Source organism: Danio rerio, chromosome 1 (assembly GCF_052040795.2).
Source record: "Danio rerio strain M-AB ecotype USA chromosome 1, GRCz13ab, whole genome shotgun sequence".
NCBI classification, from domain to species: domain Eukaryota; kingdom Metazoa; phylum Chordata; class Actinopteri; order Cypriniformes; family Danionidae; genus Danio; species Danio rerio.
The window spans coordinates 58,719,591-58,736,893 of record NC_141021.1 but is presented as its reverse complement, the minus strand read 5'-3'; the positions used below and the strand labels follow the sequence as shown (position 1 = coordinate 58,736,893).

General features: G+C 39.5%; 2 protein-coding genes across 2 annotated transcripts; both read left to right on the top strand.

Annotated features, from left to right (window-relative positions):
* The first annotated feature begins 319 nt into the window (after positions 1–319).
* LOC141375100 (uncharacterized) lies at positions 320–7,760 on the top strand. The gene is made up of 6 exons (XM_087237972.1): positions 320–462; positions 573–2,318; positions 2,401–2,507; positions 2,603–2,706; positions 4,263–5,829; positions 6,692–7,760. The coding sequence occupies exons 1-5, from the start codon at positions 348–350 to the stop codon at positions 4,411–4,413; spliced, it is 2,223 nt and encodes a 740-aa protein (XP_087094098.1). The 5' UTR covers positions 320–347; the 3' UTR covers positions 4,414–5,829; positions 6,692–7,760.
* LOC147847059 (uncharacterized) lies at positions 7,054–14,061 on the top strand. Its single transcript, XM_087238270.1, has 5 exons — positions 7,054–7,245; positions 11,407–11,754; positions 11,843–11,955; positions 13,107–13,210; positions 13,310–14,061. The coding sequence occupies exons 1-5, from the start codon at positions 7,143–7,145 to the stop codon at positions 13,443–13,445; spliced, it is 804 nt and encodes a 267-aa protein (XP_087094396.1). The 5' UTR covers positions 7,054–7,142; the 3' UTR covers positions 13,446–14,061.
* The last annotated feature ends 3,242 nt before the right edge of the window (positions 14,062–17,303 follow it).

Genomic DNA, 17,303 nt, shown 5'->3' with positions numbered 1-17,303 from the left:
GCAGGGCTTCATGTCACAATATAAAAATATGCCTTTTAAATACAATTTTAAGACCAATTAGGCATATCTATGAATCAATAATATATAATTATGGTAAGATTTTACTACTTGACAGTTTTTTTTCCACTAATTTTTAGGATTTGACTTTGGGTGCAATAAACCTTTGTTTAAAGAGAAAAATTCCTCGAACCCAGCATGGTCATATTTTCTGTGTAGTAGAACAGTGCACTAGAGATTGAATTCTTGACAGTCAGCAATATGCAAAATTCAAGGAAGTTCTCTATATTAAACCCTGCACTCGTCCTCCAAAAGTCCACAACTCATCTGAAGGGACAAAAGAAGTGAGCATGGAGCTGGCCTTCTTAGGAGAGACCTACAGCAAGGGGAATGAGACTGAACTGGATCTAGATGAAGATAAAGACAGAAAACTGAGCCAGACTAAAGCAAGAGCTCAAAGCCACGGTAAGACATTTAATATGAAGTCAGTTGTGTTTATAGTGAGTGAAAAATGTCTGTAATTATGAACATGTTCATTTAAAGCTATTGAATTCTGAAATGGTCCTGTTTGGCAGGAGGTTCGATACGAAGACATAGGTGTGCTGTGCTTAGCTCTGCATGCTTTGGCCTCATGTGCCTTCTCCTGGTGGCTGGTATTATAGTACTGTATTTAAGACTCAACACAGAGAGAGAAACACAAGCTACACACATGTTACAGTCAGGGTCAAGAGCTCAAACTGAGAAAGAACAGCTACAGAGTAACTTCAACTATTTGAGTCAGGAGAAACTGGAGTTGGAGACCAGAGTCAATGACCTAGCTGCTGAAAAGGGCCAGCTGCAGAGAAGTTTTGAGTCTTCAAGCCAGAAAAACCTCAAGCTGGAAGCCAGAATCAACGATCTAACTGAGGAGAAAGAACAATTACTGAGCAACTTCAGCTCTTTGAGTCAAAAGAAACTGGAACTGGAGACCAGTGTGAATGATCTCACTGCAGAGAAAAGCCAGTTGCAGAGAAGGTTTGAGACCAAAACCAAAAATCTCACAGAGGAAAAAGAGAAGTTAGAGGCTAAATTCAATGACCTCAGTGCTAAAAAGAGCCAATTGGAAGGCATTTTTGAGACTTCAAGTCAGAAAACCCTTGAATTGGAGACCAAAGTCAAAGATCTGACTGCAAAGAAAATGCAGTTGATGACAAGAGTCAATGATCTTTCTGGAGAGAAAAGCCAAAAACAGAGCAACTTCAACTCTCTGAATCAGATGAAACTGGAGTTGGAGACCAGAGTCAATGAACTTGCTGCTGAAAAGGGCCAGCTGCAGAGAAGTTTTGAGTCTTCAAATCAGAAAAACCTCAAGCTGGAAGCCAGAATCAATGATTTCATTGAGGCGAAGAAACAGTTACAGAGCAACTTCAGCTTATTGAGTCAGAAGAAACTGGAAATGGAGATCAAGGTCAAAGATCTCACTGCAGAGAAAAGCCAGTTGCAGAGAGGTTTTGAGACCAAAACCAAAAATCTCACAGATGAAAAAGAAAAGTTGGAGGCCGAATTTAATGACCTCATTGCTGAAAAAAGGCAGTTGCAAAGAATGTTTCAGACTTCAAGTCAGAAAACCCTTGAATTGGAGACCAAAGTCAAAGATCTCATTGAGGAGAAAAAACAGTTACAGAACAACTTTAACTCTCTGGATCAGAAGAAACTGGACCTGGAGAGCAGTGTGAATGATCTCAGTGCAGAGAAAAACCAAATACAGAGCAACTTCAGCTCTCTGAGTCAGAAGAAAATGGAGTTGGAGACCAGAGTCAATGATCTCAATACTGAAAAGGGCCAGCTGCAGAGAAGGTTTGAGTCTTTAAGTCAGAAAAACCTGAAGCTGGAAGCCAGAATCATTGATCTCATTAGGGAGAAAACCCAGTTAGAGAGTAACCTCAGCTCTTTGAGTCAAAAGAAACTGGAACTGGAGACCAGTGTGAAAGATCTCAGCGCAGAGAAAAGCCAAATACAGAGTAACTTGAGCTCTTTGAGTAGGCAGAAACTGGAGTTGGAGACCAGAATCAATGATCTCAATGCTGAAAAGGGGGAGTTGCAGAGAAGTTTTGAGTCTTCAAATCAGAAAAATCTCAAGCTGGAAGCCAGAATCAATGATCTGATTAAAGAAAAGAAACAGTTAGAGAGCAACTTCAGCTCTTTGAGTCAAAAGAAACTGGAATTGGAGACAAAAGTCAAAGATCTCACTGCACAGAAAAGCCAAATACAGAGCAACTTCAACTCTCTGAATCAGAAGAAACTCGAATTAGAGAGTGAAGTGAAGAAGTTACAGGGAAAAGGTTTGTAAGGTTAATTTTTGTATGTTGTTGACCATCATCTCTGAATTGAAATGGATTGTTTTTGTTTGGTTGATGAAAGCAGCAGACTATCTTTTCATGTCCACTGAGGCGAAGAGCTGGTCTGACAGCAGGCAGTTCTGCAGGAATCGTGGAGCTGATCTGGTCATTATTAACAGTGAAGAGAAGCAGGTGAGATCAGTGAGAAATAAAAGAAGGTCCAGTGAGTGTGTGTGTGTGTGTGTGTAAAAGGAGGAATCATTTCATTCTGCCTTTTTTACACACAGAGGTTCATATCTTCATTTGTGAAGGAGAGAGTGTGGATTGGTTTGTCTGATATCGAGAGCGAAGGCACTATGAAATGGGTGGATAATTCACTACTGAATCAAGGGTGAGTGAGAAAATGCTTCATTGGTCATGTCATTTTATTTCTCAATTTTTTGTTTATATATGAGCTGTGAGATCATCACAGCTGAATTTGCACAGGTTTTACTAGCACTTAACTTAAATTGCTGCTTGATTGTAACTGAGCAAGCTGTTGAGTAAATGTTGTGCAAGTGAGTTGGGTCGACTGCATGTGCGCAAAATGACGACAAAAATACATTAAAACCAGTGGCGTAGCGCAAAATGCGGAGGCCCCCCTGCAGGGATCGCTGACGTGGCCCCCTGATGAAGTTTGGGGGGGGGATGGATGCGTCATACGTCAATTTGCATATCACTGACGTCATCACGTTCTACTGTTTCTGTTTGTTTAACAGCCTATGGTTAATAAAGGGGTATTTATAATTGCACTACACTTTATATAAGCATGTTTATTTAACTAAATGTATTGCTGTTTGAATACAGTATGTCATTATAGATGTGTAGTGAATGTGCAGCAATCTCTCATATGTAGTAAACTCAGACAAGTTCAGAAACTGTCACTAAAATATCTGTGATTGTGAACAAGAAAAGAATAAACGCTCCAATTAAATTGTTAAAATAAAGTAGAAGTAGATCGGTTTGACTGTACAAGGGAAATACCTTCACACGGCCTGTGCTAAATCGTTTGCCGTCGGTACGCAGAGGGGTGATCTGCTCTCGGGCTGCAGGTGGGAGAGGCTGCTGTAGAGGACTGACTGGGCCGCCTGTCAATGCTGTGAGGCGGGGGAGGGGCCGGCGGCATCACACGCAGCTCGTTGAGAAGAGTAGGGACGGTACAGTATGGACAAATGACAGTCTAAAAAAATCTCCAATAACACACAAAAAAGTCGCTAGATTTGTCGCTAGGGGGGTCTGAAAAATCGCTGACAAACTCGCTAAGTTGGCAACATTGGCGGCAAGCAATCAGAATGAAGTAGTCCACCACTTAGGGGAGTTCAGAGAACACAGACCTGTGAACTTTGGTTCCGACCACAGTTGTTCCCAAGAGTTTGATTATTGCGGTTGCCGGATTATCAATTATTGAAAATCGCGACGACGCGGGGCCCCCTAATCACGCGGGGGCCCCCCCTGCGGTGTGTGCCCTGCGGGCCCGTCCGCTACGCCACTGATTAAAACTGAGTTATAGAAGTGCAATAAGACATTTTGCATGTGCGAAACATGATCTTTTGCAAGCAGAGGGGTTAACACGCATGCAACAAGCCATTTTGCACAAAACAAATAACCTTTTGCCTGAAGAATTGTTCATGTGCATGCAACAAGCCATTTCGCATGCTCAAAACACAATCTTTGGCTGGTTTGGTATAGCTGTAACAAGTGTGGGTGGAGATTAGAGCCATAGGGGTGGAGCTAGGCTGGTGGTGTGGGTGTTTAAGTGTTGAGGCCCATCTACCCATGCATAAAATTGCTTGCGACGTTTCTCAATTGTTTTCTGGTAAGTCAAGGAATGCTACATTTTAACATTTGGAATGTCTAAGTGTAATTATGGGGTGCTAAATCATCAAAAAACTGACCTGTGTTATTCAGGTTTTGGGACAATGGTGAGCCAAATGATGACTCGGGTGAGGACTGCATTGAAATGAGACCTGAAAAGAATCTCCTGAGGAGCTGGAATGATCTGCCATGCTCACTGCAAAGAAAAGCGATTTGTGAAACTTCCACCAATAAATTTTGTTGAGTGCAGTAATTTGCTGACTTTTATGTTATATTTTATGGCATCATTGTTATTGCCATGGCATCATTTCTAACTGGTGTATATGTCAGGACACCATCCGCTGAATTTTATCATGTCAAAATCTATTCTACTATTGTCTGTTATGTACAAAATATGGATGTTCAGATTTCAAATTTGATTTGAGAAAGATTAGAAATGATGGTCCCCCTTTATTAGTGGCCTTAACTAACACTGAAATGAATCATTTGTTACAATGTACTTATTGTTTAAATACTTGTCTTACATTGAATTTATGACTGATTAAATATCTGCATGTAATTACATCTGTAATAAATTGAGTTACATTTATAATTAAACTGCTGACCACCCCGTACAGCTTAACTCACCCTTAAACCCATACCAGCAAATGTGTCTCTAACCTTACTCGTTTTTAATTATTCTACATTTATGTTGCTTGTTATATTTATGCATGCTATGCTATACACCTGGCAGAACACTGACCCCTAGATATACATGTTTAAATGTGTGTGTGTGTGTGTGTGTGTGTGTGTGTATATATATATCCTGCTGTCATAATGTTGAATTTAATAAATATAATGAAACTTTTAGATGTCTATGTTCTTTAAAATGTTCCTATAAAAAAATCAACTGTTTGGAAGCTGTTTGGAAACAGATATGTGTAGGTATAGTGTGTACAGTCATATTAAAGTGGTATAAAGAAAACTTTTTATAAATATTGTCATATTAAATACAAATTCCAGCAATTTTAAGGCCAACCGCGCCATGACGTAGCAAACATAAGCTCATTCTGAAAGTGTAGCCCTTTATACATTTCTGGAGATTGCGATCTATGTAGCCAGAAGTATGCATGGCTGCATTTGGTCTTTTGGTCCCACTTTATATCAAGTGTCCTTAACTACTATATACTTCCATCAAAAAAAAAAAAAAAAAAATACGTACTTACTGTGTTTATAATGTATTTGAGAACACTTGTGGTGCTTTTGAGTTGGGATAGAGGTTGGGTTATGGACAGGTTTGGTGGCATGGGTAGGTTTAAGGGTGGGTTAAAGTTTAAGGGATGGTCAACATTGTATTTACAAATGTAATTGCAAAAGTTATTTACAGATGTAATTACATACAGGTATTTAATCAAGCATAAGTGCACAGTAAATACATGTATTTACACAATAAGTAAAACTAAGTAAAACAAACTATTAAATCCTGTGTAAGTACAAATTAGTTATGGCCACTTAATATAAAGTGAGACCGGTCTTTTTAAATGAAAGCTACGGGGCGGCTTTTCTGCTGTTTCCAGTTTGTCTGGTTGCTCGCCATGTACATCTGCGGACTTGAGACGCAGAAAGGAGCTGACCACAACATTGGCGTTTGAATTTGGAAAAGAACGGTTCCAGAAAGCAGGTAAAACAAAAACAAAAAAATAAATAAACAAGTAAATAACAGGGTGAGAATGTGGTAAAATCTGAAAACGTGGTGAAAATCAGGCGGGGGCTTTTGTTTTTCTGGACTGCTTTTGAAAGCACTGTTGGTTGGATTTAGAAAAGTGGGTGGGCGGGTCAATCAATGCTTTTGAAAACAATAGTGGTTGGGTTTAGGGAAGGATGAAGGTGGGTCAGTCGATCGGTCAGTTTACAGCACCCTCTGGTGGATTTAAGCTAGAACAGCAGACGCAAATGACATAGTTATTTTGAGCTTCACAAATGCATTCTGAAGACACTAACAACTTATTTTACATATTGCAAAATGGGGCAAAATAGGAGCGCTTTAAGGCTAATAAACAAAAGATCCTTTCAAGATTTTTTCAACCTGGGCTCATTCTGAAAACGTACCGCTATATACATTTCTGGAGAATGCCAAATACATCCCATTTTTTTTCAGTTTTCGTTTTCGTGAATCCACCAGAGGCTGTTGTGTAGGCTTTTTGAGGTCTCAAACTTCTCTCGCGAATGCCATTCACACCTACTGTTCTTGCCACCAAAGGATGCTGTTGATGCTGTAGCCTGACTGACTAACCGATCAACTGACACACCCTCCTCCTTCCCTAAACCCAACCAATAGTGTTTTCAAAAGCACAGACTAACCCGATCACTTCTCTAAACCCAACCGGCAGTTTTAAAAAACAGTCCAGAAAAAGAAAAGCCCTCGGCTGATTTTTACCCCATTTTCAGATTTTACCAAATTCTCACTCTGTTATTTTCTTGTTTTTTGTATTCTTTGGCTTTTGCTATTGTCTTACCTGCGTTCTGCAATTGTTCTTCACCAGATTCGAACCCCGTCATTGCGGTCAACTCCTCTCTGTCTCAAGTCCCACAACGTACATGGCGAGCTACTGGACAAACTGGTAACAGTGGGAAAGCTGTCCACACAAAGGTAAGCAGTCAGCTAGTAGGCGTGTAGCGTTTATTTTAAAGACGTGTAGTCATACGTACCTCTGACTACATAATTTGTGATCTGTAGAAATGTAATGTATATAGGGCTATGTTTTCATAATGTGCTTATGTTGTATAAATTGCATCAATGCAAATCTCCAGTTATAGATCTGTCAAAGGATGTCTAAGTCCTTCATAAGCAAGTCTCAAATTTTTTTTCGGCTCAATCTAAACTATTGAAGCCACTTCCTGTTTTGGGTTGGTACTATTTAAAAAAAAAGACCAGTGCTACTTTTCAACCACAACTCATCTGTGAACACTTGCTGTTGTGTATAAGAACGAACAATGGAAATAGAGACAATTTATGAAAATCCTGAAGACTGTTATATTAAGTATACACGTGGACCTGGAGCACAGAGTGACTGTCAGGATCAAGCTCAGACGCGCAGTAAGCCACTTAATTTAAATGTAAAGCAGAAATAATGTTGTTTTTAGGATATGAAAGATCTATACAAGAATAATAAGTCAATGTTTGTATTTTATGGACAGCATTAACCTGGAATATATATATTTAAATTTTAATTTTAATAAGAGCCTTTTAACATATGCATTGTTACTAAGGATTATGTTTCATTATGTTGCTCTGTGTTTCTGTTTTATTTTTAAACCTTTCATTGTAGGCCTTTATAACCTTCTTAGTTATACTTGCTTATCATTTAGTTGACTGTGTTTGTTCCTTATATGTTTACCCAAGACCCTGAATAGACTGTGGGGTATAAACTTTGTCAGCCATTTTCCACCCAAGTACACAACCCTGAACTATGATCAGATTATTGAGTCCTCTAGTTGTTTCTGCCTAGTATCTTTCCCCATTGTTTCTATCATCTTTTCTTCTCCATACATAAATAAAGCCTCAATAAAGGCTAATCCCTTGATAAACTCTGAATAAATATATTTGAATGTCCTTTTGTCAATGTCAATGTCAATTTTAGGTATATAGCACTATTTAACACCATTGTGTTGACCAATGTGCTGCACAGTACAGATCAAAACAGAAAAAAAAACAAATATACTTATATGTATATAATTTAAAAAATTATAGCTAAAACAGACAATTTTCACTGATAAAATGCCAAATTAAAGAAGTACGTTTTCAACCTAGATTTAAAAACAGAAAGGGATGAAACAGATGTAATACAGGGGGGCAGAGCAATCCACAACCTAGGACCAGCTACTGCGAAGGCACGGTCACCTCGGCATTTTAGCCTCGACTTAGGGATGCATAAAAGTCTCTGGTTAGATGACCAAAGAGACCAACCAGACTGATGCTTAATCAACATGTCCGACAGAAAAGAAGGTGCCAGGCCATTTAGAGATTTAAAAACCAAGAGAAGTATTTTAAAAGTGACTTGATATTGCACAGGCAGCCAGTGCAAAGAGCGTAAAGGCTGATTTATACTTCTTCGTCAAGCGCACGCGTATGCTATGGCGCTGACACATAGCCCTATGCCATGGCTGTCGCTGACGTGCGCCTCTCAAAAAATGTAACTACACGTCGCAACGACGCGTAGCGCAAGCTCTGTGATTGGTCGGCTTGGTAGCGATGACGTGTCTGGGCGAGACCGAGAGCCATGCGAGCGGCGTGAGCCAAATGGAGCGATTGTTTACAAGTGTGGAGTCCCGTGAAGGAGCTCCGGATGGAAAGTTTTGTTTTGTGTTTACCTCATAGTTAAAGTTGTTGCACGCCGGTTCCTGCCTCAAAATGAGCGAGTTTGAGCCACTTGTACATTCAGGAAGTGTTCAGGAAAAGCAAAACAGCAGCGAAGAAACTCGACACAGAGGAACATTTACACCTCACCGCCAACTAGTGTTTCGGAAGTGTTAAAGCAGACCGACAGAGAACGCGCGCAGAAGTATAAATGCACAGCTACATTGCATGCGCCGTTGGTTACGCTGGTCACTTGACGCAGAAGTATAAACCAGGCTTAAGACTGGTGTAATGTGGTTGTGTTTCTTGGTACCTGTTAAAAGCCTTGCAGCAGCATTTTGAACTAATTGTAACCGGTGATAAGGTTTTCTGACTAATCCTAAAGTATAATGAGCTACAATAGTCCAATCTAGTGGTAATAAAAGCATGGATTATTTTTTCCAAATCTTTTCTAGATAAAATAGATTTGACTGTCTTTAAAAGTCGAAGCTGAAAGAAGCAGGATTTGACCACTGCATTTATCTGTTGTCAAAGCTCAGGCCATCATCTTTTTTTGTCATCCATTTTGTCATCATCTAGATCACAGATGTCAAACTCAGTTCCAAAAGGGCCGCAGCTCTGCACAGTTTAGTTCCAACCCTAATTAAACACACCTGATCAAACTAATTGAGTCCTTCAGGCTTGTTTGAAACCTACAGGTAAGTGTGTTGGAGCAGGGTTGGAACTAAACTGTGCAGGGCTTCGGCCCTCCAGGGATTGAGTTTGACACCCCTGATCTAGAGTTTATTAAATGTGAACATAAAGGCATCTCTGTCTTTTAAGGCTTAAAACATTACACATATCCATCTTATCAATACACTGCACCTGTTAGAACTGTCTGCGAGTCTTTATTTGAAATGTTTAACATTTATTCTCCTTCTCTAAACTAGAGGAGCCACTTCCTGTTTTGGTTTTAGCACTATTTAAAAAAAAGAAACCATACCTACCTTTTAACCACAACTCAGCTGTGAACACTTGCTGTCCTGCAAAAGCGAACAATGAAAATATTTGCCAATTATGAGTGTTTTTTGTCTTTTCCGCTTGATTAGTTATAACTAGGCCCACATGGATTCTGCGTGTGCAGATTTGCATAGATTTTTTTAACCCGTGAATGATTCTGTTTATTTACTTGTGTAAATGTGTGGAAATTCACATTTATTCAGTTTTAAAGTAATTTCAGTAATATTAATGACTTATGTGAAAATATTCATCTGATTTGTTTACAATACAGTTTGTAAAGTCATATTTTCTGTCTTTTAGTAAAGATAGTATATGAGAGACTTGCTTTGTTTACCAAATAAAGTGGATCTAAATGGATTTGCATTTTGAACGTTAAATAGAAGTTAAAAAGCTATTTTTTTTTATTAATTTATTCAGTTTTTAGCTATGATACTGCCAAAATTATTTCGCATAAATCCGCAGATTTTTAACAAAATTATCTGCAGAAATATCCAAAAATGTCCGCAGAGTCTGTCTGGCCCTAGTTATAACTTTAAGCAGTTTACAGTACTTTTTCCGCTTTGACCAAATAGTATAGCACAAACCATGACAGTAATTGAGCATTTCTAAAAACAATAATCAGATAAATTTAGTAGCATCGTTCAACCCAGGCTAATTGTGGATAAATACCCCCGTCTACATTTTTGGAGAGTGTGAAATATGTACTCAGAGGTATGTCTGCTTGCTTGCAGTATTTGTTTTATTGAATCCAGCAGTGTGCACTTTTTTATGATCTCTAACTTCTCTCATATGTGCCATTTGCGCGTCCTTTTCTCACATGAATCCACCAGAGGGCGCAACAACAGACACTTTAAATGACCAGCTTGCTGTCGACTGACTTCACCCATCCACTCCCCTAAACCCAACCCCATAGTGTTTTCAAAATCTCATCTTAAAGATAGAAAAGCAGCTGTGGCTGCGTGATTTTTAACACGTTTTCAGATTTTACGACGTTCTTTTATTTATAATTTTTTTTTTTACTCAAACTGTTCTTGGCCAGACTGGAACCCTTTAATTGTCATTTTCAAGTTTGCTGGCGTTTACGGTGAGCCACTGGCAAACTGTTAACACCAGAAAAGCCATCCATACGGAGGTAAGCGGTCAGCGGTAGCATGAAGAGGAACAGAAGCTGTCAGCGACATCACACCGCCCCGTAATGTTAATTTTTACAGGAGAAATGCAGCCAGACGTACCTCTGGCTATATAATTTGCGCTCTCCACAAATGTAGATGGGGTTACATGTTCACAATGAGCCTGTGTTGCATTGTTTACATTCTGCTCTTCAATATAGCCGACAGATGGCGCGTCATGAAAACACTGTATTTAGAGAGCTTCTCTTTGTTGCAATGCCTTGCTGTTTATGATTGACTGCTTTTATGTCTTCTTGTTGTTGTATGAGGTTGGCACGGTAGCTCAGTGGTTAGCACTGTCGCATCACAGCAAGAAGGTCACTGGTTTGAGCCCCGACTGGGCCAGTTTGCATGTTCTCCCTGTGTTGGTGTGGGTTGTCTCTGGGTGCAGTATTTCCCAATACTGAGTTGCAGCTGGAAGGGCACCTGCCGTGTAAAACATTTGCTGGAATAGTTGGCGGTTCATTCCACTGTGGCGACCCCTGATAAATAAGTGACTAAGCTGAAGAAAAATGAATGGATGTTGTTGTTTGCTGCCTCTCTCTGCCTATTGCCTGTACTCTGCCTCTGAAAATGACTATTGCTCGAGATTGACTCTTCCCTGCCAACTTTACTTCTAACTTGAAAAAAGCTGCACATGTATCCCACAGGGCTTATGATTTCAGCAATCTATTGAGGGTTTGACTTTGAGCACCGTCCATCAGTTTTAACATTTTGTCTACTCATTTATCAGGAAGACGCAGATGTTTGCTGTTGATGACGGTGATTCTCGCGCTCGTTTGTGTTCTTCTGCTGGTCTTCATCACACTAAGAGAGACACAACTGTTAAACCTGAGCCACAAAAACACATTGGAGGAGTTCAATGAAACCATAAACCACTTACAGAGCAACTACAGTGAGTTAATGATCGAGAAGGACGACCTGGAGAACCGCTTCAACACTTTGAGTCAGAAAAATCTGGAACTGGACACAAGAGTCAGGGATCTAACCGTGGAGAAGAGTCAGCTACAGCAAAGTGTTGAATCTTTGAGTCAGAAGAAGCTGGAGCTGGAGACTGCATTAAGGAAATTATTGGAACATGGTTTGTATAAATACATTTTTGTGTATAGCTGCACTTTATGACACAAATATATTTTTAAAACTACCTATGTGTGCATATTTATTGCAAGGAAAAGAAGGCAGCATTTTCATGTCCCCTGTGGCGATGAGCTGGTTTGAGGGCAGGCAGTTTTGCAGGAATCGTGATGCTGATTTGCTCATTATTAAAAGTGAAGAGAAGCAGGTGAGATCAGTAGCAAAAAATGACAATTGTATTGTAAATAGTCATTTAAAAAAGGGAATTATATATTATTTGTGTTGGGACAAATGAAGGAACTGTGTGGAACTAAGCATCAACCTCTCGCTCTCCCTTGTGAAGCAAATATGAAAGTAACTGAAACTGCAATTCATCGAAATAGAGCAAACGTCATTGCGTCACTGCGCTATCCACATTTCCTCCAGAGTTTCATGTAATTTTGGATGATTTTTAATTTTTAATTTGTCGACTTTAACTGCGGTTTGGCACTTTCACTTTCATTCACGAAGATTTCATGCACGCCTTCCGTGACAAACGAGATATTAAATGCAACTATGAACCGCTGGAAGAGTGTAGTTTTAATTCAAGTTCATACCGCATGCTGAATGGAAGAAAAAAAACCTTCGCATTTCACAATGCAGGTGTCTGTGGTCTGCACTGACTGGGTAGGTGCAGTGTGTGTGTGCGTGTGTGTGTGTGTGGGTGTGCGTGTGTGTGTGTGCGTGTGTACGTGTTTTTGTGACATATCAGGACACAAATCTGTATAGTGACATGGGTAGGACACAGGTATTACAAAAAGGAGGTAAAATATGAGGACATTGGTGACGTCCTAATTTCTCAAAATGCTTATAAATCACACAGGATGAGTTTAATCAGAGAGTAAAGCTGTACACAGTCTCCTGTGATGGTTGGGTTTAGGGGTAGGGTGGGGTGAGGGCAATACAATATACGGTTTGTGCTGCATAAAATGAATGGAAACCTATGTAATGTCCCCACTTTTCACAAAAATAAGTGTGTGTGCGCGCGCGTGTGTGTGTATGTGTGTGTGTGTGTGTGTGGACTATCCTGTCACAAAACGCTGCGAAAAGTCCTACATGATGATAATAATAATTAGATTAAGGTGTTTACATGTCTGTACTGCACTTCAATAATGCGACTAAAATCGGCATACTCCACATGACTTAATTCGATTTCTCTTTAATTCGATTATGACCTTAATCTGATTAAATTAATCAAAAATCTCTGTTTACATAGTCGACTCTTAATCAGACTATTGTCTTAATCGCATTAAATCGAATTATTGGTCTCAGTGTAAACATAGTCAGTGATTCACTGTTGTTTGATTTATTCACACACAGAAGTTCATATCGTCATTCGTCCAGGAGTTTGTGTGGATTGGTTTGTCTGATATTGAGAATGAGGGCAACATGACATGGGTGGATAATTCACCACTGAATCAAGGGTAAGTCAGAAATACTCATAAACCTTGTTTCTTCTTATTCAAGGTTGTGGAGTAAATACTTTTAGATCTGTTCATGAGCCGATTCTGGTTGTCTTGCAGGTTTTGGGAGATTAATGAGCCCAATGATGCAATGGAAAATGAGGACTGTGTCGAACTGAATCCTAGAAAATCTGTCTTAAACAACTGGAATGACATCCCTTGTTCAGCTATGAGAAAATGTGTTTGTGAGAAATAGCATCAGTTACTTCCTCTTTAATATTTCATTTTCATTTGTCAAATTTTATATTTTGAATATTTTCATACATTCTTTCTGACGAAGTGTCCTGTCTGCAAGAAAATTATCTAACAGTAATATTACATGTTTCAAAAGAGTTGTATGTCGACTAATGCAAACTAACAGTAGCTATTGACTTTCAATTTTGTTAGAAGATATGTCAAATTTTTTCTTGCAGTGATTATAAATAAGTGATGTTTTGCTTATCATATTCTTCTGATATTGTTGGCAATCACTGCGATGCAGAAGTCCCTATTTTCCTCTATGTATGAATTTATTAAAGCTTGTTAAATTGCTTGCTGTTTTAAAAAAAGGTCATGTAATATTATTTGCACTGTAAATCTGCAGCAGTTTGTTTTCATTTCACATTTTACTCTGTGACTCTTGCCTTGCAACCATTCCACTTTCAGTACTGAGTCCAAGAAACTATTCAATTTTCTTAAATTTAAAGGACACCATGATGAAAATCATCTTTTGGGAGCTGTTTGGACAGAACTGTGTGTAGGTTTAGTGTGTCCACAGTCATATTAGGGTGACATAAACACAATAAATCTCTTTTTTCAAATTTCCTGACATTAAAATAGCCTCCAAATCCTTTCCATTTTGAGGCCGACCGCAACGTGATGAAGGAGGTTGGTTTCCCCGCCTACCGAATTGATTGACAGCCCCATATTAATGAATTGACAGACATGTTAATCCCCATTGTAACACATATAATCACATCCACAAGACAGGACATGCGCAAAAAGCAACTGGGAGTAAAAGATTAGTTGAGCTCTTAGAAATAAAGGTAAGCAAGCTGTAACTGGGGTGGTACCTTTTCAAAAGGTGCACATTTGTAATTAAAAAGTCCATATTGGTACCTCTAAGTTATATATTAGTACTTTTTAAGAGGAACACTTTTGTAATTTTTAGGTACTGATATATATATACCCTTGAGGTACCTTTATTTCTGAGAGTGTGTGATCATCAGTCATCATCAAATGTGATCAAGAGTGAGTTTTTTTGTTTAAACCGTGCATGTTTTCAATTAATTACAGCGATTTTACCATCTTCATCAGCACAGCTGCGTGTCAGAACAATTATAAAAGAAGATGCTTCAATCCTGGTTTGTGGACGTTAAATCAGGTTTATTTTGTACATAAACATAACTGATATCCATAGAGCAGTAGAGATTTACCTGTATCCTGTCACATTTGCTAAGCAAAAACAGTGCAAAGCTAAATGCAGCATGCTGTGTGTGTGTGTGTGTGTGTGTGTGTGTGTGTGTGTGTGTAATAATAATCATTGGTAAAGTTCTTAGTCTGTAATATTTCTTACAAATGATATTTAAGATCTGCTGCCTTCATGTCTGTCACTGTGCTGTTTATCTGAGGCAGCCGAGGTGGAGATTGAGGTAGAGGTCTGCAATTAAATCTGTTACCGACCGCTCCCGTGATTAATTCGGAAATTTATTCCCGCGCCACAGAAATCTGGTCGGGTCCTGCGGCGCCCTCGGGACAGCCGCGGGAATAAATTTCCGAATTAATCGCGGGAGCGGTCGGTAACGGATTTAATTTGGGACAGGAGCAGGCTGTCTAGCAATATCGCGGATATTGCTATGCGAATGAGAGAGAGAGCGAGAGAGAGCTTTGCCTGTATATGTGCTTGGTGCTTGTGTGTGTGTGTATGTTAGTGCGCGCGCGCGAATGAGAGAGAGAGAGCTTTCCCAGATAGCAAAATACACTCGGGCCAGTTCCGGCTAGATTCTCGCCTGCCAGAGACTTACCACTCAGCCTGACTCCGGCTGTCGGACTCCGGATGTTTGTGGACTCACTGCCCGATTCCGGCCCATATCAATCGGGCCAGATGCGGCGGCCGTAAGCGAGCCCCATCCGCGCCGGAATCGGCCCGAAAGTAATGTGCGCTGCGGCCCGGAGCTGGCGCGACTCAGTATTTATATACCTTTATATAAAACCTTTTGGTATTACATTGGTACTTGATACATGGTATTACAACCCTTTGAGTTGATATAACAGCAAACGCCTGTGTGTCTGCTTGGTGCTTGTGTGTGTGTTAGTGCGCGCGCGCGTATGAGAGAGAGAGATTTGTCTGTGTGTGTGTGCTTGGTGCTGTGTGTGTGTGTGTGTGTGTGTTTATACAGACAGCTTGGTTGTCTGGACTGTATAGCTCGGGGATTTTTGGTTTTGTTCTCCCCTGCTCTTTAGCGGGATTGGGCGCGGCGGCCAGAAAACGGGGCGGGTCGGGCAGCGGGACAACAAATTCTTAATATAAGCGGGAGCGGTCGGGTTCGGGCTAAAACCTGGCGGGTGTGGGTGGGAGTGGGATTCAAAATTTAGTCCCGCGCAGATCTCTAGATTGAGGCACACTCTTACAGGTAGATGGGAACGGTGGGTGGGGAGAACCAGCATTAAAGGTACAGGCCACAAAAACAGTCACAGAGTGTTCAGAGCAGAAAAATCCAACATTCCGAAAGATATAATAAATCATCAGATGGCTGTTTTGAGCTGAAACTTTACACGCACATCCTGGAGACACAAAAGACTTAAATTAAATCTTGAAAAAGGGGTAAAATAGGTGCCCTTTAATCTAAATTTAGTCTAAATTTTGTTAAAGTCTATGGAACAACCTTTTTATAATGTACAACAGCTAATCTCTGCATTGAAAAATAGATTCACAGTAAACTAGTTTCAGTAGTGTGTGTGGGGATACTGAGCATATCCTGATGCCATCTTGTTTAATAGTGATAAACAGGAAACTATCTAACAGTCAGTATTTCCTACTGTCACCAATCTGTCTATTTTTCTTTAAATTTATCTGTCATGAATGTAAACATCTACAGTATTTAAGCCTGTTAAAGTGTGGCTGACTACTTTTGCTTTGAATATGTGAGAATAAATGTATAATAAGTCTTCATCCAAAGCGTGAGAATATTAAAGTGGGAAAGGAAATCTAGATTTCTCTGCATCTGAGTTAATGAAACCACTTCCTGTGTGGGGCTGGTACTATTTAAAGACACGGTACACGTTATTAAAATAAAAGCTCATCTGTGCACACACACTGAACTTTACAGTAAGACTCTAAGTAGGAGAAAACAATGTCATCAGGGACTATTTATGTTCAACGCAGTAATATTAACCAGCCATCAGTAGCTCGAACACAGAGTCGCCGCGAAGATGAAGAAAAAGACGGAAATCAACGTAAGTTTACTTGAATCATCGATGGGGTGGCTAACAGTGTTTTTTATAGAAATAATACAGAAATGTTTATGTTTTCAAACGTAATATATTGACAGAACAAATTTTGTTTACTTTTTAAACATATTTTACTGTTTAGAAATTCCATTCGCTTCCCGTGAGGGATAAAATCTTAAGTTGTACTGTTATATTTGTGGCAATAGTCAACCAATACACTGTACAGTTGATTTTACTTTCGTGACAAAAAAATTAAGTAATGATAATGTTGTATAAAGATATTTGTGTCAATCTTCTACTGTGACTATATCAGAACTCTATTATCTAATCTATGATTACAATATTATTGATAAACACACAACTTGTTCTCTCGCTCTGCACAGCTGCAGTTTATGGATTAAATAGTAAACTAGTTGAAACCGGAGGAGCAGAAGTCTGCCGCTATTTCAAATTAATTTAAAGGGGACTGAGGCAATAATTTAGTAGTGTACAGTTCATAAGCAAATCACCAAAGTTTTAGGGAGGCTGGTTAGTAATATAGGGGGGCTATTACTCTAAAAGTGGACTAGTGACGCCCATGGTTAATATTAACGTTTGTGTTTTGTTGCTATTTTTTTAGGAAGAC